General features: G+C 38.3%; 2 protein-coding genes and 2 pseudogenes across 2 annotated transcripts; 3 read left to right on the top strand and 1 right to left on the bottom strand.

The window, feature by feature from the left end:
- The first annotated feature begins 3,318 nt into the window (after positions 1-3,318).
- LOC149037277 (melanocyte-stimulating hormone receptor-like) lies at positions 3,319-4,257 on the top strand (annotated as a pseudogene).
- A 2,598-nt stretch (positions 4,258-6,855) lies between these two features.
- On the top strand, positions 6,856-9,263 carry LOC149037276 (adenosine receptor A1-like). The gene has a single exon (XM_089188506.1). The coding sequence runs from the start codon at positions 8,211-8,213 to the stop codon at positions 9,141-9,143; it is 933 nt and encodes a 310-aa protein (XP_089044632.1). The 5' UTR covers positions 6,856-8,210; the 3' UTR covers positions 9,144-9,263.
- Positions 9,264-13,382: 4,119 nt separating this feature from the next.
- LOC113665044 (uncharacterized) lies at positions 13,383-17,613 on the bottom strand. The gene is made up of 7 exons (XM_089188422.1): positions 17,491-17,613; positions 17,033-17,227; positions 16,250-16,545; positions 15,849-15,945; positions 14,715-15,008; positions 13,870-13,943; positions 13,383-13,569 (listed from the first exon to the last, which is right to left on the bottom strand). Exons 1-7 carry the CDS (start codon positions 17,611-17,613, stop codon positions 13,383-13,385), a joined length of 1,266 nt encoding a protein of 421 aa, XP_089044548.1.
- Positions 17,614-24,009: 6,396 nt separating this feature from the next.
- Positions 24,010-24,952, top strand: LOC113665048 (adenosine receptor A1-like; annotated as a pseudogene).
- Positions 24,953-25,042: the final 90 nt, after the last annotated feature.

Raw genomic sequence — 25,042 nt, 5'->3', positions numbered from 1 at the left:
TTTACCAGGCAAGTACTGTTGGGACGAAATACTTCTTAAGGCAATCATCGACAACCTGCGGCAAAAAGAAATAAGGGCTTACTACAGGCAGAATAATGGGGACAACGAATTTAACTGACAGCAGGTGGAATACATACAAAAGTATTTCACAACTAATGTGTTTCCAGTTTTCATAAGTGGAGTGCAAAAAAACGCATATTATCCTTCTGTACTCAAGCTAATTTTGTCCCCCTTTCTCTTAATCTATTTTACCAACAACTGATCACATTGGTTGGTTTTTTGTTAATCCGCGTGTTACAGCATATTGGATATCACTTTGTTACAAAGACTGGAACCTTTGTCGATACACGTGCATCGCAAGCTCCATAACAAGCTATGTATTATGCTCAGTGTCTTGAATTTGTTGACTTTGAATATCATTAGCGTGGACAGATTTCTCTCCCTGTATGCGGGGCTGAGATACAGACAAATTGTGACTTTAAAGGACATCTAGGCCACTATTTGTACTGTATCGCGTACCGCATATCGCTTGGCTATGCTGTAGTTAAGATTATCTTTCACTCTTCTGGTATGGCCTTGTAATTATAACATCTCGCTTAAAAATAATTGTAAATCCTTCAAAAATTCTGTGATTTTCTACTGAACAATGAAATACATACACTTGAGTAAAACAAAATTAATAATTGTCTAATTTATCAAACGAATTAGTTTTTTCGCTGAAACATTAAGTGCTAGAACGATTTAAGCAAAAATAGTTTAGAGAAAAAGTCTCACTGCCTTAAAATTTTTCTTAAACTTACATGCAGAGATACAGAAATCACCGAAAAGAAATTCCTACGGCCAATCCCTGTTAACAGGCCCAGTTCCTCACATACCAGAAAAGGAATCTTTCCGTGCATATGCGAGTGAGCTGGAAAAGACGATCCACATCGTACTCCAGGCGATCGACTTTCATGGCCTGAATGTAGGTCGTGCTCAACTGTGCAATGAGTGTTTTAAAAAGAATCACAATCATAGTTTCCATGCCATATACGTCATCATCAGCAGAATTGACAGACAGCTCCAAAAAAAATTAACATGATGTAGGTCTGTACATTTGAAGAAGCTGCAGCACGAAAACGCATTCACCGTACATTTTTCATATAATACGATTGCAAAGTTGAGCCACTCGTGCCTATCAACACCAAATTGCACTCAAAGTCATTTTATCACCTATATTTATTTGTATTCGTTATTTTATTACTTTTATCTCACATAGCGAACCTTGATTGTGTCTATTATACATTGTAAAATGTGTACTTTTCACCGTAGGTTTGTAACGCGCATGTTGGCGTATTTATATTCGCAATTTAATCTGATTAAATATTTAAGTTATACCTATGCAAGTAGGCTCTAGCTATGATAAATGTATGGGGTCAAATTCATCTTGTTTTGACCATCCTTAGTTTCGAGGCTTCCTCGTGCATGGAGATATTCACACTCTCAGGTGACCTCAACATATAAGTGCCGCCAAACCTTGGATCTCAACTAAGGTGCACAGTTTGACTAATTCGTGCTTTAAATACAGCGCATCTCTGAACATGCAGCCATGAATATATTTCTAATTCTAATAATCATAAATATGCTAGATGAAGCTCCCAGACTAGATATACCATTTCATATTTTCTTGTTTTTACACAATCGTGCGTTAAAAAAGTTAGCCTGATATCCTTCCCCCGGCCCATGCATATTCTTTCCATCATAGAGAAGTCAGACAGCTTCTCTGTTAGCCAAAGTTTTTATCTCTTACATCTCGAAACCTCCGAATATGCATATGCAGAACGAGATAAGTACTGCAAGCGATAGCAATATTAAAGGGTTTCAAAGCTGCCTGTAAAAATGACTTATCTTAAAGTCTTTACCGAGAGCTTCACTCTGTTTCGTCTTGTGCTTTCTCGCTCTGAATCACTTTTGAAAGACATAACTTGAGCTGGGGGGCAAAGCAGATGCCTTCTAACTGTGACTCCTCCTTCGACAAATCTACTCATTTTGCTCTACCGTTCATGAGAATCATTTACTTGTGTTTGTGGCAAATTGGATAACAAAAACTTGCATACAAGCCAGAAATCAAGAAGAGACGCATATCCACAGTTTCTTTTTCAGGGTAAAGATCAGAATAATTGAAGCTTAAAAGAGATCCAGGAATGCTTCTATTTTGCTTTACTCCTTTAGGTAATTTTTCTGTAAAACCTTCGCCGATCTCTCAACCAATCAACATCGAAATTGAAACCAATCGCGACTTGGTCCCTTGAAATTTCCCTCGCTTGACACAGTTTGCTAGTTTTTTTCTACGGAATGTTACTGGCTCCTTGTGATATTTTCCTTTCCTCTGATTGGCTCCTCTGTTCAATTTGGATTTGGTAATCGCGAAGTGCATCAGCAAGCTCGACCTCTTCTTGTCAGCGAAATTAACGATGTTATCCATGTTTTATCCAAAATACAGAATTTTAAGTTTTTTTTTTTCATTACTCTTCTAAAACAACTTTACAAAGACGAACACATTTTAAAATTCACAATTTCCTAACGTATGGGAAGACTGTTTACACCAATCACCTGACATAAGATAAAAGGGCATTAAAAACAAAATAACCCTTTTCATTACTCAAAATGAGAGTAAACAGAGTTTCGCATCCTTTTGTCAAAGTATAAAACCACTGATGTCTTTATGTTTGAGTTGACGTAAATTAACTCCTAACCCCAATTCGCACTTAAAGACCTAAGTCAAATTAAACCGACCAAGATTAACAGCTGGCCGTTGTCCACGTTGTTGTTCTCCAGTAAGTAGGCCGCCCTTAGAAGAAATCGAGTCCAAAAACAATTGGAAAGAAAAAGTTCTGGCCATGAGTCTAGAGATTTAATAATTCGGTGTTCAGTAACGCATCCTTTAACCATTTTAATTACGTGTCAGTCTTAATGGCTTTGGGTGGGTTCAATAAAATGTATTGGATGTATTGGAACTATTCTACAACCTTTTAAGTCATAATTATAGAGAAAATATCGTAGAAACTACTTGTTGTTGATCAGGTGTTTCCTCTCTTAGGTGATAATACATGCAACGGATGCTCACGAAAACAAAATTGACTGTGACACAACAGCCGGTTCTTTTGCCGTTTTAGTTCGTACACGCTATCGAAAAGGTGGTTATGCTGACATACACAGGGAACTATGTTTTGCGTATTAACAGCCTGGCGAGTGCTCTTAAGATAAGATTTTTCTCGTTGCTGTGGAAGATGATCTGTTGGGAAAAGGAAATGACTACTTCAGATTAGCGGCCAGAAGATGACCACAACTCAATTAACAGAGGGTGGAACACAAACCAAAACCATTCAAGAACTAGCCTGTTCCCGGTCTATCGCAAGTGCAATACAACCGTATGCATATTATTTCTCGACAATCCACATTCTACTTTCCCTAACAGCAATTCTTGCATGGCAATTCTCTCACCCTTGTTGCTCTTTACAAGGAATCCTCCCTTTATCCGCCGTCTAAAGTATTTTATCGTTGCCTCGCAACAACAGATCTGTTAGTTGGCTTCGTCGTTCATCCTTTGGCTGTCATCCATTTGATGTCTTTTATCCACGAAGACTGGGGTCGTTGTCGATGGACATACCGCGCAACTTCCATATCAGGCTATGTGTTATGTTCAGTATCTCTGTTTACAATGACGGCCATAAGCGTGGACAGACTTCTCGCCATGTTATTGAGGTTGAGATACAAACAAATTGAACTGTAAAGCGCATCCATGTTATTTTAATTACCTTTTGGATTGCATCTGGTGTCAATACCTTATGCGAAAGCTTAAATTACCGCATATCATTTTGATACAGCTTTATATTCATAGTGTCTTGCATAATGATCACATTCGCATCTTACTCAAAGATTTTTAGAGCTCTTCGTCTTCATTACACTCAAATACAAGATCATGCTCAACAACACCCGAGCCAACCAAATGTATTTAACATCGCACGATTCAAAAAGGCAGTGTACAATACACTGTGGGTGCAGTTAGCTTTATTCTGTTATCTACCTTATTGCATACTGGTGATTTTGATCACTTTTAGTAAAATATCTCCAACACATTTAGCCGTCGGTGCGGCACTAACGGAGGTTTTTATATCCTTTAACTCAAATTTGAACCCGTTCATCTACTGCTGGAAGATTAGCGAAGTAAGACAAGCAGTAAAGCAGACACTAAGACAAGCGTTATGTTGTTCTTAAAGTGAATTTCTGTTCGGGTTTGACTGTATTGATGCATATAAAGCTAATTAGTGAAATAAGTGTAAATGGAGAGTGAACCAGTATATAATCGCATAGGGAGAACAAAGACTTCAAATGCTGATCACCCGCGCGGATTATTACTTTACTTAAAGGTAAACTGCTGGTTGCTGTCGACACCACTCAGTGCCTACATTTAAGTTGGCCGCCGAAGAAAATGGCTCTTCTACATTACACTATGAGGTTCGTTAAGCATCTCGAAAGGATTAAAAATCGCTTAATTAAGTTTTCTGACCAGAAGCCTATAACTTTGAACATGAAATATTTCCGTTCTGATTAATGGCTTTTCAGAGCTTTGGAACTATTCTGCACCTTTCAGCATATCGAGTCAGAATAAATGTTGGTGAAATTGCTTTCTGTGGAAGATGTGTTTCTTCCCAAGTGATTAAAAAATTCAAGGTATACTTAAAGGAAAAATTGACACCTACTTTGACGTAACTGATACAAGTTCGCGCATTTTAAAACATTAAGGGCTACTGAGAATATCGATTTTATTTAAATAATGGCGGAGCTCGTAGAGCGTAGCCCCATAATTATACAAAATGGTAGTAGTGACCCATCAACCCGAAAAAATTTGGACTTACGACCGTACGACCGACCGCACAAGGTGCTACTTTTAACATGCGTGGTGAACTTTATCGCGGGCACGCCAACGTTACGGCTTTGTCCAGTAGTCCAGTGGTCAGTGCACTAGGCTCCAAGTCGGACGACCCGGGTTCTAGTCCTAACCGGGGCAAGGCGTTGTTCCCTTGAGACGTGCGGGAATTATTGATTAGGTGTTTAAGTAACCTTTACTAGGCAGGTACTGTTGGGAAAAAAATATATTTCTTGAGGCAATCATTGACAACCTGCAGAAAAAGGAAATAAGGGCTTATTACAGGCAGAATAATGGAGACAACAAATTTAACTGACAGGAGGTAGAATACATACAAAATTATCAGTTCAACCAATGTTACCCTTTTTTCGCAAGTGGAGTGCAAAGACACGCATACTGCGTTATCCTTCTGTACTCAGGGTACTCTTTAAGAAGACTGGAGACTTTATCGGTACACGTACGTTGCGAGCTTTATAACAAGCTATGAATTATGCTCAGTGTCTTGAATTTGTTGACGTTGAGTACCATAAGCGTAGATAGTTGTCTCGCTTTTTTTGCGGGGCTGAGATACAGACAAATTGCAACTTTAATAAAGAGCATACATACTATCAAGGCCACTATTTGTATCGTATCGCGTATCGCCCGGCTGTGCTGTAGTTTAGATTACCTTTCACTCTTCTGGTATGGCCTTATGATTATAACATCTCGCTTAAAAATGTTTGTGAATCCTTCACAAATTCTGTGATCTTCTACGGAACAATGAAATATGTCTACTTATGAAAAAAAATTAATAATCGTCTAACTAATTCTAACGCATTATTTTTTTTCGCTGAAAGATCAAGTGTTAGAGCGATTAAAGCAAAGAGAGTTTTGGAGAAAAAACCTCACTGCATTAAACGTCTTCCTAAACTTGCATGAAGAGATACAGAAACCACTGAAAAGAAATTCCAACGGCCAATCCTAGTTAACAGGTCCACTTTGTAGCATACCAGAAAAGGAAATCTTTCCATGCGAGTAAGCTGTACTCCAGACGGGCGATTTTCTTGTAGCCCCATGTAGGTCGTGCTCAACTGTGCAATGAGTATGTTCAGAAGAATCACAATCACAGTTCCCATATACGTCATCATCAGCAGAATTGACAGCCAGCTGCAAAACATTAACACGATGTAGGTCTGTGCAGTTACATTTTTCACGTAACACGAGTGCAAGGTTGAGACACTGGTGCTTATTTACACCAAACTGCACTGGAAATCATTTTATTACCCATATCTATTTGTGTTCGTCATTTTATCGCTTTTATCTTACATAGCGAACCTTGATTGTATCTAGTGTACATTGTAAAATATGTACTTTTTGCCGTAAATTTGTAATGCGCATGTTGGCATATTCATATTCGCAATGTAAGCTGATTAAATATTAAAGGTATGCCTATGCAAGTAGGCTTTGGTGGTGATAAGTGTATGGGGTCAAATGCATTTTGTTTTGACCATCCTGAGTTTCAAAGTTTGCTCATGCACAGAGGGGGTTGGGAAGGGGAGGGGGTACAAATGCACACTCTCAGGTGACCTCAACATATAAGTGCCGTCAGCCAGGGTATGGCTCTCGGAATCTTGGATCTTAACTAAGGTACACAATTTGACTAATTCGTGCTTTGAATACAGAATCTCTCTGGACTTATGCAGCCAAGAAATGATTTCATACAAGCTAGAAATCAAGATGAGACGCAAATCCCCAGTCCCTTTTCAAGAGTAAAGATCAAAATAATTGAGGCTCAAAAAAAGATCAAGGAATGCTTTTCTTTTGCTTTACTTCTTTTTCTGTAAAACCTTCGCCGATCTCTCAACCAATCAAAATCAAAATTGAAACAAATCGCGATTTGGTCCATTGTAGTTTCATGCGCCTTACACAGTTTGCTAGTTTTTTCTATGGCTTCTCATTGGCTCCTTGTGATATTTTCTTTTCCTCTGATTGGCTCTTCTGATCAATTTGAATTTGGAGCTCGCGAAGTGCATTAGCAAGCTCGACCTCTTCTTGTCAGTGAAATAAAAAACGTTATCCGTGTATCAGCTAAAATACAAAGTTAATTTTTTTTTTCATTAGTCTTCTCCAACAACTTTATGAAGAGGAACATATTGTAAAATTCACAATTCCTAACTTGTGAGAAAACTGTTTACAGCGACTCACCTGACAAAGTATGAAAGGGGATTAAAAACAAGATAACCTTTTCATTATTCAAAATGAGAGTAAACAGAGTTTCGCATCCTTTTGTCAAAGAGTAAAACCACTGATGTCTTTATGTTTGAGTTGTAAATTAACTCCTAACCCTAATTCGCACTTAAGTCAAATTACACCGACTAAGATTAACAGCTGTCAGTGGTCTACGTTTTTGTTCTCTAGTAAGTAGGCCGTCATTAGCATAAATCATTTCCAAAAAAAGATGGAAAGAAAATTCTCTGTGGGTCTAGCCGTGAGTCTAGAGATTTAATAATTCGGTGTTCAGCCATTTAAATAAGTGTCAGTCTTAAGGGCTTTGGATGGGTTTCAATAAAATGTATTGAAACTATTCTGCAACCCTTTAGCCATAAATTTAGATCAAATGTCGTAAAAACTGCTTACTGCTGAACAGATGTTTCATCTCTTAGGTGATAATAAATGCAACGAAAGCCCTCAAAAACAAAATCGATTGTGAAACAACAGGCGGTTCTTTAGCTCGTTTTTTGTTCATGAACACTGTCGAAAAGGTGGTTTTTGCTGACATGCACAGGAAAAGTGAGTTTTACGTGTTAACGGCCGGGCGAGTGTTGTTAAGTTAACATATTTCTCGTTGCAAAAGTAGATGATCTGCGGGGAAAATGTTCCGGCCGTGAGTCTTGAGATTTAATTTATACAGTGTTCAGTAACGCACCCTTTAGCCATTTAAATTACTTGTCAGTCTTAATGGCTTTGGGTGGGTTTCAATAAAATGTATTGGAACTATTCTGCAACTTTTTAAGGCAGAAAATTAAGAACAAATATTGTAAAAATTTCTTACTGTTGGACAGATGTTTCTTCCCTTTTGTGATAATAAATGCAACGGAGGCCCAAGAAAACAAAATTGATTGTGACACAACACGCGGTTCTTTTGTTCATTGTTAGTTTGTAAACGCTATCGAAAAGATGGTTATGCTGACACACACACAGGGGAAATAAGTTTTAAGTATTAACGGCCGGGCGAGCGCTGTTAAGTTAATATATTTCTCGTTGCTATAGTAGATGATCTATTGGGAAAAAGATAGGACTGCTTCAGATTAGCGGCGAGAATATGGTAACAACTCAGAATTTTACAGAAGACGGAACACAAACCAAAACCATGGAATGTTCCCGGTCTGTGGCGAGTGCAATACAACCGTATGCATATTATTACTCGTCAATCCACATTCTGCTTTCCCTAACAGCATTTCTTGGCAATTCTCTTATCCTTATTGCCCTTCACAAGGAATCCTCCCTTCATCCGCCGTCCAAAGTCCTTTATCGTTGCCTGGCAACAACAGATCTTTTAGTTGGCCTCGTCGCTCATCCTTTGGCTGCCATCCATTTCATGTCTTTTATTCACGAAGACTGGGGCCGTTGTCGATGGACGTACCACGCAGTTCTCATATCAGGCTATTCGTTATGTTCAGTATCTTTGTTGACGATGACGACCATAAGCGTGGACAGACTTCTCGCCCTGGTGTTGGGGTTGAGATACAGACAAATTATAACTGTAAAGCGCATCCATGTCATTTCAACTACCTTTTGGATTGCAACCGGTGTCGTTGCTTTGGGCCAAAGCTTAAATTACCACATAATATTTTGGTACGGCTTTTTAGTGACAGTGTCTTGCTTGATGATCTCATTCGCATCTTACACAAAGATTTTTAGAGCTCTTAGTCATCATCGCACTCAAATACAAGATCATGCTCAGCAAAGTCCGAGCCAACCAAATGCACTGAACATCGCACTTTACAGAAAAGCAGTGTACAGTACACTGTGGGTGCAGTTAGCTTTATTCGTCTGTTATCTACCTTCTTGTATTGTGATAGGTTTGTACACTTTTGGTAAAATATCTGCAACACATTTAGACGTCATCGGGACACTAACGGGTGTTTTAGTCTCCTTTAATTCAACTTTGAACCCGTTCCTTTACTGCTGGAAGATTAGCGAAGTAAGACAAGCAGTAAAGCAGACACTGAGACAAGCACTATGTTGTTTGTAAGGCGAGTTTCTGTTCCGGTCAGACTTGATCCTTATAAAGCTAGGAACTGAATTTAATATAAGAAGAGAGTGAACCAGTATATCATCGCATAAGGAGAATAAAGACTTCAAACGCTTTTGCACTGGTATCACTGTATGGTGATTGAAGACAACATTGCTGATTTCCTCACAAGTGATGAAAACTCGATAGATAGAACCATATCATTGGAATCGTAACAATTGGAGTTTTCCTTATCATGAGTTCAAAATATGAAATCACCAATGTCCTATATTTGAATAGCCTTCATGTGAATGAACCGGCTTTTCAAACTAATTCGCACCTAAATTAATTTCTACAAAGTGAAAATAAACTCATAACTTCTAATGAAATAGGTCGTTTTTCTACAATTGCTAAAAATGCAGATCACCCGCGCGGATTATTGCTTTACTTAAAGGTAAATTGCTGGTTGCTGTCCACATCACTCAGTGCCTATATTTAAGTTAACCGCCGAAGAAAATGCCTCTTCTACATTACACTATGAGGTTCGTGAGGCACCCTGAAAGGATTAAAAATCTTTTAAGAGCGACGGTCAGGAAATAACGACCATTGAGTGGCAAGAGTTGAAAAATGACTTTCGCTTACTTTCTGACTATAAAAAGCTACTAATAAGAATAGAAAAATTTAATGTATTTATTTTTCTTCCGGAGCGCTTTAATTCTGAGAAAACTGAGAAAAACGAATTTGACCCGCGACGATCCCGAAAGGTCCCGCAAGCAAGTGTGAAATTGATATTTATTTATGTCATTTGAGGGATTGAAGGTTGTCCTTGATAATATGTTAGAATCAGCACGGGTTTTCTCTACAGCGCCTCACACGAAGGTTTTGAAATGACAGTAATTCATTCAAATTTTATACAACGACTGAGTAAACAATTCTTGTTGCGTGACTGTAACGTCAAGCGGAGTTTTTACACAGCAGGCCGGAATATACACGAAAGCGCACTGAAAACGATTCTGGTGTGAGCTTTTCGTCCTTTTTTATTGAAAAAAAGGTAATCGGCCAAAGAGAGGTTATTTTTTATCATTGTTAAGGTGAAAGTTTTCCTTTTCAGTGTAAGATGTTTTCCCTGATAAATATCAGGATGTAATTTTATTAGCTCTCGGCTGTTTGACCTGTTTAACCTGTTTAACTTTTATACTTGTTTTTTTCGCTTCCTTTGGTTTCAGAAGAATCGGAACAGAAAGACAAAAATCATAGATGCTTTTTAAATTGATATTTTCTTCAATTGTGAGGATTCATTTTTATTATTTGTTGAAGAAATGACAGAATTGGCTAAAGCTCGAAGCAGTTTATTAGCCGTAGTTAATTGAATTAGTCAATTAAATGCAAAGAGGGAAAATTTAATTAGCGAAGTTGGAGTGAATTTTTTTTGCCAGTTTTGTGTCATCATGGACGTTAAGTGCTCTTTTAGCTCCTTAGTCGGCGGTTCTTGCTCTTATGACCCCAGAGATAGGAGCAGATCAACTGAGGTTATTCCATTTCTGAACTGCAAAAGAGACATCGCGGGTCATAAGTCTTCCTTGTCAATAACTGACGTAGAAACCGAAATCGAACTTATTTTGGGAAGAGTATCTACATCCTTTTCTTCGGAGTTAGACCTTTCGGAATTGACAATTTGTCCCCGGCACCGCTCATCCCTTGGTATTGGGTGGCGTCGAGGATCGAATCTGTGCCGAGTTCCTCCGCCAATCTCGAAGCACGGCGGACAAGCCCAAAAAAAACGCAAAGGCAGAAAGAGGACTTGGCAAAAGTGCTTGTTATTTGATATGGAAGAAACTGGGAATTTTTATTCCAGTTGGTTCAGGCATGTATACATCATTTTTCATCTTTTTCAACAAACAGACCAGCTCTAAAATGGCGGTCCAATGTGACACTTCAATTAAAGCACTTTGTAAGCACTTTTCTTTTTTTTTTATTTTGACTTTTTCAATAATTAAGTAGCCGTGACGGTCGCAAATTCAATAGCCTTTGTTTATTTACGTGTTTCTTTTCCTTGCATTATTCTAACATTTTATATTAGTGATTGTAGCAGCAAAAAGGTAAATTTAGAAGCCTTCACCGGACTCCTAAAATTACAGCTTTTTAAAGCAGATTCCCTGATGGCCTATAGATAGTTACAGGGAGACTCAGCCCCTAAAGGGTACCTTTATCAGGCTTCAGGTCTGCCATAGGGTAGGGAATTGAAGAGTTGAAGTATATAAAAGGGCAGGAAAATCTATCATTTAAGTTTTTTAAAACAGGTTCCCTTACTTGTGTAAATTAAGACCGTAGTTATTCAGAATAGTGATTATATCGAATCAGCATAACCCTTCATTTTCCATCGATTCACTCAACAGGTATTTGTCGCAACTGCCGGGTTGATATTGACATGCAGAAAATAGGGGAGCTGCCCACAAAGCTTCCGGAGACCAAGAACCTTTCTTACGAGACCATTGAGACTTCTGTAAGTTCTGTACTGGCACTCAATGGAAATAGTGTTATTAACAGTGGCACCAAACAAGGCCCGCGGGGCAAAAAAGATAAAAAAAAATGGATAGGGACCTTATCATCACAAAGTCTGCATGTGCGGGCCCCGTTTCCTTGCTGCCTTTCCTTAAAATGTAACGAATAGGGATAGAGAGCACAAATTAACCGATTTCGTAGACCTCAGACTGTGTACTGGTATCCAAGAAAACAATGCCATATGCTTATTTTGTGCCTTCTACGTCATTTTTTCCTGAGTTCCGCAGATAATGAAGAGGTTTAATACCCCGCGCATTTTATGTCGCTCTTGCGTCTGCACACAGTTTAAATTTATTCAGCGGATTTTCTATTTTTATTCTCACCAAAATCTGAGAACTTGAAGCAGTGGCAACAAGTTAAAGACCACGCAGTCCGCGATGGTAAGCTGAGGCCAAATTGTTCTTTTAAGAATAAAGGGTTCATTAAAAAAAAACAGCATTTTTGCTTCCACTTGCCTCCATCTACACACACGCATCCCTCCACTTTATACCGCTAGGGATACGAGTTCATGTGATTTTCTCAAGGTTAAGGATACGGTGAATAACGCCCAGAAAAACGTTTCGGGTTTCCAATATACCACTCCGGGTTCCTCTACCACTCGCTTTAAAGTTCGTACTTATTTGTCATAATGAAAGGTATTTTATGTAATAAATTAGGCACTTTTTATCATAAATGAAGGCAGCAAAAAATATTTTATTTTTAGTCCATAATAAAGGCAACAAAGACCAGGAGGGATTATTGATCTTTGTCTAAGTGTTGGTTAACTTTGATAATTATGTACCCAATTAATTTTTTTTAATACAGTTTACGTTATATTTATTTTGCGTCCTTGTCTAGGGCGTGATTTGTAACCTTCGAATAGCTGCAAGTACTCCTTGTTCGGTAGTAGCACATGACTTACCAGTGCAAGAAACGTCATTATATTTACCATCAACCCTCCTAGAAGAAACCGAGACAAGCACTACAGGAATGAAGTCGGAAGAACCTATTGACCACCTAACAGTTTCTTAAGAAGTCGAGACGTTAGTCCTATTAGGTACACCCTAAAGAAACCTTGGAACGATGCCAGTGGAAGGACCAGACGACTGCATGAGCGCAAAGCCAAGCAAGCGGTTTCAGCTCTTCTTGGTAAAATAGCGCCTAATGATCCAGATCTTCTCTAGGAATCTATTATGTCCTCAAAACAAAATTGTTCCGCTTCGACTCGCAAGTCATTGCAAGGGTTAGATTACGTAAGCTCTTCTGATGCGCAGGCATTTGAAGATCTTGTGAACGTTGTGCACCAGCTCAGGGAAAGGCACAGGTAACCAGGTTGAAGGTATTGTGACAATTAGGAAGACACGGCAAAGGGAAAACTGACCTGTATACGATCACATCTTGATTTTCAAAACACTCTCACGGGACTATTGTGATTAAGACTTGGAAAATTATTGAATTTACTGATATTGCGACGAACCTCTTGTCAATCCGTTGAAGAAATAAAGTAGCGAGAAATATTTAAACACAGCTAACGCTGATTAATTTTTGGTTTGCTCGCGCGTCCAGATTTCCACTGTGATTAGCCATAAACAGTTAAACATATTTCTGGTGTTCGTGGTCTTCTGAGCAGAACAGTAATTATTCTCCCCCTTCACAAGATTTCTTGTTCAGGCGTTAATATAATTTGACTTGACCGTCATTAGCAGTAAGAGTGACTACTTACGTGTTCATTTGATTGATTTCTTCAGAGATATAACAGGCAACTATCAAAAGAGTGGTAACCTCACAAAATCCCCGCAATGAGTCTGCTGCACTGCTGTAACGGTTAGGGTCTACTTTTGTTGAAGCTTGCAGCAAAGAATAAGACAAGAGTAGTAAGAAGATGACATAGAGTACTGCTTGAAGGCTGTTGAAGAAAAATTGGCCAAGAAAAAATTAAAAAGTTTCAGCATGTAAGTCTATTTTTTTCATGATTCAGGGAATTAATTGAATTGTTTGATACTGTAACAGTTTAAGCCGTTAACAAACGGCGTTATTTGGTCCGTTATGTATGAATCCATTACCGACTGGATGTAGACTAAGATAACATATTACGCCATTATCTAAGAACCGAGGTTCGTCAGCTTGGAAAAGATTGCTGTTGGCGTGACTCTGCTAAACAAGTTATACACATGTACATATTATATTTAACTGATATTGACTTTACCTCAGAAACCAGTGTCCATAACTCTTCCATTTTGCTGTAACTAACATTCTGACCACTGGGTGCTGTAAAGCTTCCTACAAATGGAAGTACTCAAACATAATCATTTGCACAATTTCTCCACTAAAGGAAAAGCATGCTCCAGGTGTAATAAAATTGTCATTTCTGCCAGGAAAGAGTATAGTATAGTATACATAACAATTGCTGCAATAACTACACTTTGAGAGTTCAGAGAGCAGCTGCTACACTTTCCAAAAAATTGTCTTCAAATGTTCTTAGAATTTGATAAAGATCACTGCCATCATTTTAAGAAGATTTCAGCAACCTAGCTGCTAATTTTATGCAAAATCACAATTTACTGTATGCAAATAGCTGCTATTAAGGTCAGCACAAGAATAATTATCATTTGAGTCATGATTAAAAGCCTCTTAGTTTAATAGATTACACACGTTCAAACAGATTGTCAAGGGATGGGAAAAGGAACGTGAGGTCCCACTAAAGCAGGATTAAAGCAGAGTCAACTGCACTCTACCCGTAAGAACATTTAAAGAATTTTTGACAAAGTAGGTTATACACTCTTTGGAATCTTAAAATGAAGCCAGTTTTGGAATTTTAAATGTAACCTCAGTACCACATTAAGTTGAAAATAATCTGGCTTCTGGAACATACATGGTCTCATTGACTGGTCAGAAAAAAAATTCCTGTAGTCAATTTTTCCAACATTTATTGCCAGATGGTTGTATGTTACAAAACAATTAACAGAAAAAGTGCCACCTAATTAAAGGCAAACTTAGACTGCATGTTTTAACTATTGAAATTACCTCTTTTATGGACAATAATAATTTTACCTTATTGTCACTTTTTGCAATAGCATGAAGACAAGACTTGTCCCTGCAGTTAAAATTTTCATTATTTGTCTGCTTGTTATGCCCCTCTGAAGTCACAATCATTGGAGGCCTTCCTCCTTCATCCCCATCTAATATATGATAATAGAAATAATACTCCAGTGGATTTTCAGTGATTGTTCTCCAAGCCCCTTCAATTCCTCTTTCTTCTTCTTCACTTGCATACTTTTCTTTACGTTTTGGAAGGTATGGCCAGTGTGGGTTTATCATCTGGTCCAATACAGCCACTACTGTTTTCTGGAAAAATCACCATATCTATATTAAAAGTTTCACTCAGGCTTATCTGCCAATGAGTACACTAGATGTATGTTACATGTTACAGCAAAAGTATTAATGACTTTAAATGGCCCTAAATGAAAGCAATCTTTTTGCAGGCATGCAAAATCACCATAAAATGCTCTACACTTTACTATTAAGCATACTATAACAATTAACAACCTCCTCCTATATATTTGAGGCCTTGTTATGCCTTGTTTCAAAATTCAACAGTAATAACTCATTCAGTAATCAAAGGTATTCCTTCCCAAACAAAATTCTGAGCGACTTGTCCATTTCATTAATCCCATATACATTACAAAAATTAGCATGATAATCTTTGAAAAAATGTATAATTCAATAAACCCACTGACATTTCCTTTTCTGGCTAGAACTCTTAATTCATTCCCAAAATCTCATCAGTAATTCTTCTTCCTGTTTGCCATATAATTCATGTTGTCAGTTGGGAGAGTTTGGATTTGAATCTATAAATGATTCCTTAATTGGTATTTTTCTATATTCTTATCACTTGTCTGCTTGATATTACATTAATAATGTAAAGAGAGATTTTTTTGGTCATTCATGGGAGTTAAAGGTTAACAATAACACTTATCATTATATTATAAACACAGCTTGAAATTCCTGTAATAACAGTATCAATAAGTGTTAATTAGCTGCAGGTTTTATATATTGGATGTAAAATAACTTTGTTATACTTATCAACACCCAAGAATATTGTATACAACTCTGCAATAAAAAAAGGCTTTGATGTATGAATAATGAGACTCCAGAAGCTGAGATTTTGATGCAAAAAATTCTCACCTTCATCTTAGGATTCTCAATAATAGACTTGAAACTGAAGAAACATGGCTGGATTCCTTTCAAGTCTTCTCGTCTCCAACAAAATAAACTCTGTACTCTGAGGACATTACGGTAATCAATAATAAAATATTTAAAAAACTTCATGCAATTCACCTGTTCCACCATTTAGGTAAAGAAAATAAGGATACACTCATTTTAGCTACATTTTATTATATATTTTCAGAAAGCAGAAATATCATAAAAAATTTTTTGATCCCTTTTAATGTAATTTTATTGATAAATGAAATTAATGGACTGCATAATTTAATGTAATTTCAATTCATTTTTCTAAGTTGAGAAATTAATTGCTGTAAGAACTGATTAATCATGTTACATTTGCAATTATCCAAATTATAATGTACCTCTCATGAATAGTCACTCTGATTAAATAGGCTGCCACATCATCATTCTCAGCAAGTAATGCCAGCTCCACTGGTAAAAGGCATCGTTTTTTCTCAGGTTGTAGTTGTTCTCTTGTCATCGCTGGTAGTAGTCCTGGACATTTCCTCACGAGTGTTTTAGTGACATGTAAAAAGCCAAGTTCTGCAGCATAGTGTAGCAATGTCTTCTTTGTTTTGTCATCCTCATCTCTGAATGTTTCGTATCTGTTTCCTAAGTTAAGTTCACTTTCTAACAGAATCTCCAAAAATCGATTTATCTGCAAAGCACAATTACCGGTAAGTCAAATGACAGCTGATAATACTACCCTTTTAAAATCCTGGACTAGATAAGATTTTTGGGAAGGTACAAAAAGTCAACATACAGATTGAATTGCAATTTGTTTCAAATTCAACAGCTTTCATTGTCATCCTTTCAAAAATCGAAAAACAAACCAAGAAAAAAAGTCTTATTTATATACATTTCATGGGACACCAAAGGGCTTGTAAATTTTATCGAAAATGGTAACCATGTATTTTGAACATCTTTCAATCCAAAACATTGTTCACCCTTAACAGTTAAATTAAAACAGATCCCCAAATAATTCGTCAAACCGTAATGAGCTGAGTCCAAAATATTACTTTTACTTGAAATACCCGAGCCTGGGCAAAAAAATAGTTGACTAAGGCTACCTGCAGAGCAAACAATTTACATGTAGCTGTTTTGGACCAAACCAGTAGTTAATGCTTCAAGACCGTTTTACTTACCTGCTGTTCAAGGCTTGCAAGATAATGTATATCACCTTTGCAATTTTTCAGAGCTGGCCACTTTTTCAACATCATAAGTGCCGGGTCCTCACTGTCCAGTTCTCCGCCGTCTATGTGCTTTTGGATCAGTCTTTCGACATGCACTTCACTAAGAGCGCTATTCCACGAAAGACCTCCACTCCGCTTTTGACGTACCTAAATGTATAAATAACGATAAATGTAACGTTTTCAGCTTTTAAACTTGGGTTATCACAACATCCATGATGCTGGCATTCTCGTAACCAAAGACCATCTGGGCTAGCCTTCTTCTCCATCCAAGTTGTTTTGTTGTTGATGTTGTTGTTGCTTTCAACAAGTACATTGGTCAAGCGCGGCCTCATCTGAAGGAAAGGTTTAACTGTTAAACGCAAATTTTCATCGAAGACTCTCGTTATTCTGTCCACCATCGATATTATTACCTTATGCCAGAACTCCGTGTCCAATTCGTCCTCCAAGAAATGTACACTTAGATCATCGTTAGGTTGCGGAGTGCCTTGTTCGCTATTGCCGCACTGAACAAACTCTTGCTTTTTTTTCTGCATCTCTGAATTTGTTATCGCTAGCCACATCTATTTTGTCTGTAGTTCCCATAAATAAACATGACCTTACGATCACAAAAAAAAATTAAATAATTCTCGCCGATCGCCGATATAATCTAAACACAAACGCTATACAGCGGTCAAACTTGGGCATGCGCGCAAGATCAGTTCTGACCATCCGCGCGTCAATTTCCCGCCAAAGGAAAATTAAGCTGAATACTTAAAAAAAAAACATTCCTCCCACTGACTAACCCAACACAACTTATTGAAAGGTTCTTCTGAACATTTTCGAGAAGATTTATGACAGATAGAGACAAATCAAAGCACGCAACACATCTACCGCCACTTTGATGTGCCATAGGGGCGTTTTCTTGGAAATACCGCGTGACACTACGAGAACTGCGGGCTCAACCTGGTTCAGGTCATTATTATCTAAGGTCTTCCCTAAAAATAAGCGAGAGGAACGAGAGGGAACAGGCCACTTCTGAGTTCTCGCGGTTCAGTGATCCGATGCCGAAATAATTATGGCGCGAGAACGAGGCTAAGCGTGAAGTCACTCTCATCCGCACAAAGAATAAAATGAGCGAAAATTTCTCGAAATTTCAGTGTGGGAGACTGAAAAACTATTTGTGAGAGAGAGAGGCATTCAGTGAAGTGATGGTGGCAAAGGAAAGAAAAAAGAACTGTTCGATTTATGCAAGAAAGCTGAAAGCGATACAGCCGCAAAATAGGTGAGCATGCTCCGCCATAGCTATTCGAGTCATTTGAACGTTCAGGGCCACGATTCTTCTTCAGGGGGTTTGCTTACTGAGGAGGCGATAACAAGTAGCTAGCGCTAACGTTATAACAGGTGCTACGAACCTCATAACCATGTTATTGCTACTCGAATTCAGTCACTTAATTCACCCCTGTTAATTACCACAACATTTTTTTGTTACGTGAGATATGCGACGAAAAAGGTTCGACAGAAACTTTCCTGAAAACGGCAACTTATCTGTTTTGATTTGGGCCTAAACCCACGTAATGAAAAAAAGCAATAGGAATTTTAAAAATGCCGCCATTTTGCCTCGATACTGTTACTATGAAAATATTGTCGTTCCCGTTCGTTTCTTGCGTAAATTTCTCACGAGTTACAAGCATGCGCACTCATTTCTGTATCCGATGGCTGTGCCCGACGCTGTATCCGACGCTGTGTTCCTGAGATTATTTCAACGTGCACACATATGCAAACGGTTGACCACTGAGCTTTCTACGATCTCCCTTTCCCTAGGGTCTCAATAGGGTTAACCATTAGCCGCAAAAGGGTTAAAAAGTTTAGCCGTTACGCAAAAAAACGACAAATTTTAACGTCATTCGTGAAAAAAAAAATTAATCCGCTTAGACAGTAATGGGCTCCCGTCTTAGAATATTTCTCTGGTGACTACAATGGAAAACTATTAGCCTTAAGCCATAAATTGGCCTTGAAGTTTTAACCGTTAGCAGTAAAAGCCATCACTCAATTGAGAACTCTCACTCAGAGTCCTCATCTCTTTCGGTCACAAAGACAACAAAACCTTTCAGCCTGCCAGAGCCAAGATATCTCAAAGGAGCTCTAAACAGTCACAGAGACCAGTAAATCACAGTGTCCCAAAGACATATAACCTTTTTGGTAAATCAACATCAACATGATACCCGTAGTTGTATATGCCGGACGTTTACACCTTTTGTAATACACACTGAACCTACTTAAAAATGCGAACTCTGGATATAGAGATCGTCACACTGCATGATCGCAATGAGGGCTCTTCTTGGGAGGTTGGTACTTCCCCCTTTCTACGTCGAGTAAATACGAAATGTAGTAACGTACGTGAAAAAATTACGTGCTCCTGATTGGCTGAGAACGAGTGCATTTGTAATGTAACACTGACATAGCTTCATTCTAACGCGCGCTCTGATAGTTTCCTAAGTAGCTAGAGATGCTCTCGGCTGCACCTCGAGTATCTCTTAAGCTACCTTCTTGTTCTCCCAACTATCTGCGTACATTGTCCATTCCTTAAAATGATTTCTTCGGGCAGTTTGGAAAAATAAGCACTTGCAAATTTTTCGAAAACTACAAATTGCCGGCCGTGCAATTTTGTTCTATTTGAAAAATATACTCAAGCTTACTAACATCAAATTGCACTCGAAATCATGTTATTACCTATGCTGACTGCGAGTGAAATAATCTAAAATGAGGACCTCTTTATTCACGTTCGTTGCCGGTTTCCTATTAGGGTCGTACGCGCGTGCGAGAAATTATGTGCTTGAGTTTGCTCTCACGCGAGCATCTTACTTGCGCGGTCTCACATCATATCAGCTTTGTAGTACGGGATCGTCGTGCTATTTCGAAGTTGCAACCTCGAGCGAAAAAAAAATCGCACCGAGTTGCGCGACCGAAACTTACGATTTTAAGCGCGAGGCACACTGATAAGGAGGCCTAAGTATATTCATGGCGGTGCGAGATGTCGAAAACCTCGTCGGTCTAATTGACCGGTCTCATGAGAAAAAGTTCAGATAGCCCGGCAAACTTGAAATGTGAAGAGAGAAAGTTTTTACTTTTATGTGATGCGACGTAGTGCGTGCTTTTACTAACGGATGTGTTCCTCTCTAAAGAGCACGAAGAAATTTTTAACGTTCCTTTGTGTTTCTCCATCGAGTGGCTCACTTGCAGATCAGAATGTCGCACTCAACTGAGTTGAAAACTAAATTACCCTGCTATACTCTCCCACCGACGCAGCACCACAGTTTCTTTAGAAACTTACCCCCTCTATTCAGAATATCGCACTGCCAACTTTTGTGACGTATCTTTTATTTACTTTCCACGCTTTTTCACACATTGGCTTGTAGAATATTATATGAAAGCGTTCCCTTTACCTTCAGTTTGTAGACTGTCGTTCTTAAAGCGAAGCAGCTTTAGTCTGTTTCTTTTTTTTTTTCTCATACTTGAAACCATTGGTAAATCAGTGAGAATTAGTTGCTCCTCAAGAGCTAGTTTTGTTCTCCGACTAACATTCTTCATTCGTTGATACAGCTTATGAGAAGTCGAAAATTAAATCAATTTTGTTTCTGTATACTGGAAGCGACAGCACCAAAGCCGAAAACTTAAGCGATTATATACAAGGTAAGCTAGGAACAGCAGTAGTCGTGAAAAGCATCACCAGTATCTTGGCAGAAGATCTAGATTTTAAAAAGGAGCTCTACCGGAGTGACTGTTTCGTCTTTATCGGATCCTGCCGAGCTTCGTCCCTCGTTCGAAACAAAGAGCAAGAAACCGAAGGTGGTTTCATTACATTTGACGGGAAAATAATCTACGATGAGTTCTCACGAAACAAGGAACTTGTGGACAAACTGGTCACTGTTTACTTCATGGAGAGAGCCGAGAATGATTGGATCCCAACTGGTCTCAATGAGAAAAGAATCTTTGATCTGAAAGGCCAAAAGATTCGAAGAGGTAATCCCGCCCTAGACCACCTGGAATATACCATAAGACGAGTACTCGGTGAGACTATATTGGACTGGTAGATGTACAGGAAGACAATTCGTCTCTTGATACCAAAGGGCGGATAGCATTTGAATACAACTTTATGTCATGATTCATCGGTAATTTTTGCTTCACAAATTGTTGATGTAGACAGTGATATTTCTGCATACGAAACACTCGCGGGTACTAAAGAGGTAAACTAAAAGAACACCGGAGTTAGCCTTTAAGTCTCGTTGAATTAATATCTCGTAGTAATAAACTATATAGTAAATGGAATTTATTGTAAATGTGTGAATGAAGAAATTTGTTCTTAAGTCAAACCACTCAATGAGGAAAAATTCAAATTAAATTCAGAGAATACATTTACTTTCTGATCTTCAATTATGCAAGTAGCCAAAAATGATTAAATAATCACTATGGCTACGCTTTCTCCAGTTGGAATAGATATTTACAATTTGATGTATGAATGAAGTGTTTATTTAATGAAATTCAGCGTAGTATTTAAATGTATATTTGCAAGATATTCTGGTAACCTTTCCAGGACCTTGTGAATGAAATGAGTTGAAACTATATATAACTAAATTGCAAAGATAATGTGCTTCTTGATAATCATTTATATTATTTGAACAACGTATGTTTAAACTTCAATCCTTAAGGCAGTTTCGCAAAGCAATTTGTGTAAATTTTGTAACTGATCATGAGTGAAATAAAACCCGACTCGCATCCCGAAAGCGGCTCACACCAAATTTTATCTTGTCATCTGGATGGGAGGGCGTTCGCTTAAAATCACTTGTTTAAAAAACGACCGGGAGAGTTCTGAAAAACAAAACCATAACCTGAAAGATACATGTAAACTCGTAACTTCACCAGCCACATTGATCCATTTTTTATTATTATTTTAGTTCTAAAGGACTTCCTGGAGAGGTTAGCCCAGCCTTTTCAATAATCCAAACCTCCTCCATGAATTTCTCAGTTTGATATAATACAGAACTAACAAAGGCAAACTGTTTTTCGCTGCAAAAATTCAGATCAGTTTTAGTTCGAGGGACATGTTTTCTCGTCAACAGAGACTGGAGCGGAAACTATCCCTTTCGATCCCGGCGATATATTGCAAATACACTTCCTGATAAGTGTGCCGGTCCTCTTTTCTCAATACTGTTTGTCATACGTCTCTCGTGATTTATATTAAGCTTTGAGAATTTGTGACAAATCAAGCTATATTCCTTAAAATATCTTTTCATTTCCTCTGCTACCTTCTGCTCTAAAACATATTAACTTGTTTAAGAGAAATTCCGTTTTGGTCCTACCTGGGACCTAAATATTCACCACCTATATCTCAGGATTTCTATGGCCGATAATACTTTACATAAATTATTCCCAAAGCGAACTATACACTGCTATTCTGTATTGGGCTGTGTTGTGTGGAGATACATTGTTAAGTTGTCTTTGTTGTACAAGATCTTGTACTTGGACCCGACGACGAAGTGTGTGGAAAATCTTTGTATACGATGCCAATGAAAGCGTTAAGCACATGGGTATACCCATTCCGCCATACCAGACTGTTATACGAGGGTTTACAAAATACAGTAATGCTGAAGCTGTAGCTGTGACCCAGATGGTGACTACAACGAAAGATGTACGTTTTTACGTTACAATCTGCCTGTATCTCATCCCCAAAGTCAGGGCGAGAAGTCTGTCAAGGCTTATGGCCGTTGTAAGATCATCAATGAACACCCGCCATGATGGATAGAACTAGTTTCATAAAATATCACGTGATACAGTGTAGGCTCGCACCGTGTGCGAAGGGACGGATACCACATCCGTCATCGTCGACAAAGATGCTAAGCACAGCAAATATTTAATTACAGATGAAGCCAGTATGGCGAATCGACAAAGATTGGAGTGTTTGAATACCAAGGATAGAAGAAAAATGGCAGCGACGGGTTGTGCGATCAGTCCAACACAGATCCGTCATAGCCAGACAACAGAATAAGAGCTTGGACGGTTGATGAAGAGAAATCAGAGTGTTCTCGAGAAATGCAGTAATGGATAGAAGGATATTCGAGACTGAGAAACCTTTTAAATATTCGACTGTTCCATCTGCAAAACTTGGCGTCCAACATAATAAGTTTTCTGTTTCAGTTCATTTTTCTGAACCAGTGAAGTTTTTGGGCTTCATTATCCTCTAGCAATTTTCGTAACACCGATGTTTCTAACATGCAAAGCCAGCTGGTATTAGCAAGTTTCTTTGGAAAAGAAAGACTTTGTAAGCTGAGTGTAGACAGCCTGTGCCTTTCTATCTTTCGCTCTGGCACGGGTTGCCTGGGTTAAGATAACCCAGGATTAGCATAGAATTTGATTTCAGGTCTGAAAGCTTTAAAAGAAAATTCAGTTCAAATCTTTTTACTTGCAATTTGATCATTGCATGTTCTAAAAAGAATAGGGAAAATTTTCTCTAAAAGGCTTTGGAAAAAAGAAATATAGAAAACTGCATTAAAATTTAACCCTGGGCTAGCACTAATCGGCCTTTGAACAACTGGGCCCTGAATTCTAAATTAGATAATACCACGTAGTATTGGAACTATTCTACAACCTTTTAAGTCATAATTATAGAGAAAATATCGTAGAAACTACTTGTTGATCAGGTGTTTCCTCTCTTAGGTGATAATACATGCAACGGATGCTCACGAAAACAAAATTGACTGTGACGCAACAGCCGGTTCTTTTGCCGTTGTAGTTCGTACACGCTATCGAAAAGGTGGTTATGCTGACATACACAGGGAACTATGTTTTGCGTATTAACAGCCTGGCGAGTGCTGTTAAGATAAGATTTTTTTCGTTGCTGTGGTAGATGATCTTTTGGGAAAAGGAAATGACTGCTTCAGATTAACGGCCAGAAGATGACCACAACTCAATTAACAGAGGGTGGAACACAAACCAAAACCATTCAAGAACTAGCCTGTTCCCGGTCTATCGCAAGTGCAATACAACCGTATGCATATTATTTCTCGACAATCCACATTCTACTTTCCCTAACAGCAATTCTTGCATGGCAATTCTCTCATCCTTGTTGCTCTTTACAAGGAATCCTCCCTTTATCCGCCGTCTAAAGTATTTTATCGTTGCCTTGCAACAACAGATCTGTTAGTTGGCTTCGTCGTTCATCCTTTGGCTGTCATCCATTTGATGTCTTTTATCCACAAAGACTGGGGTCGCTGTTGATGGACATACCGCGCAACTTCCATATCATGCTATGTGTTATGTTCAGTATCTCTGTTTACAATGACGGCCATAAGCGTGGACAGACTTCTCGCCATGTTATTGAGGTTGAGATACAGACAAATTGTAACTGTAAAGCGCATCCATGTTATTTTAATTACCTTTTGGATTGCATCTGGTGTCAATGCCTTATGTGAAAGCTTAAATTACCGCATATCATTTTGATACAGCTTTATATTCATAGTGTCTTGCATGATGATCACATTCGCATCCTACTCAAAGATTTTTAGAGCTCTTCTTCTTCATTACACTCAAATACAAGATCATGCTCAACAACACCCGAGCCAACCAAATGTGCTGAACATTGCACAATACAGAAAGGCAGTGTACAGTACACTGTGGGTGCAGTTAGCTTTATTCGTCTGTTATCTACCTTCTTGCATACTGGTAATTTTGATCACTTTTAGTAAAATATCTCCAACACATTTAGCCGTCAGTGCGGCACTTACGGAGGTTTTTATATCCTTTAACTCAAATCTGAACCCGTTTATCTACTGTTGGAAGATTAGCAAAGTAAGACAAGCAGTAAAGCAGACACTGAGACAAGCGTTATGTTTTTCTTAAAGTGAATTTCTGTTCGGGTTAGATTGTATTGATGCATATAAAGCTATTTAGTGAAATAAGTGTAAATAGAGAGTGAACCAGTATATAATC

The sequence above is a fragment of the Pocillopora damicornis genome, chromosome 11 (genome assembly GCF_964200805.1).
Source record: "Pocillopora damicornis chromosome 11, jaPocDami1.2, whole genome shotgun sequence".
Lineage (NCBI taxonomy): Eukaryota > Metazoa > Cnidaria > Anthozoa > Scleractinia > Pocilloporidae > Pocillopora > Pocillopora damicornis.
This window is presented reverse-complemented; position numbering and strand designations above follow the sequence as displayed.

What these genes read in the sequence shown, in the direction of transcription:
- LOC149037276 (XM_089188506.1), top strand. Translation starts at nt 8,211, where the DNA reads ATGGTAACAACTCAGAATTTTACAGAAGACGGAACACAAACCAAAACC.
- LOC113665044 (XM_089188422.1), bottom strand. Translation starts at nt 17,613, where the DNA reads ATGCAGAAAAAAAAGCAAGAGTTTGTTCAGTGCGGCAATAGCGAACAA. An exon ending in TTGCAAGCCTTGAACAGCAG is followed by an intron (nt 16,546 to 17,032) that starts GTAAGTAAAACG and finishes TGTGCTTTGCAG; the next exon opens with ATAAATCGATTTTTGGAGAT. An exon ending in AGAGTGACTATTCATGAGAG is followed by an intron (nt 15,946 to 16,249) that starts GTACATTATAAT and finishes TAATGTCCTCAG; the next exon opens with AGTACAGAGTTTATTTTGTT.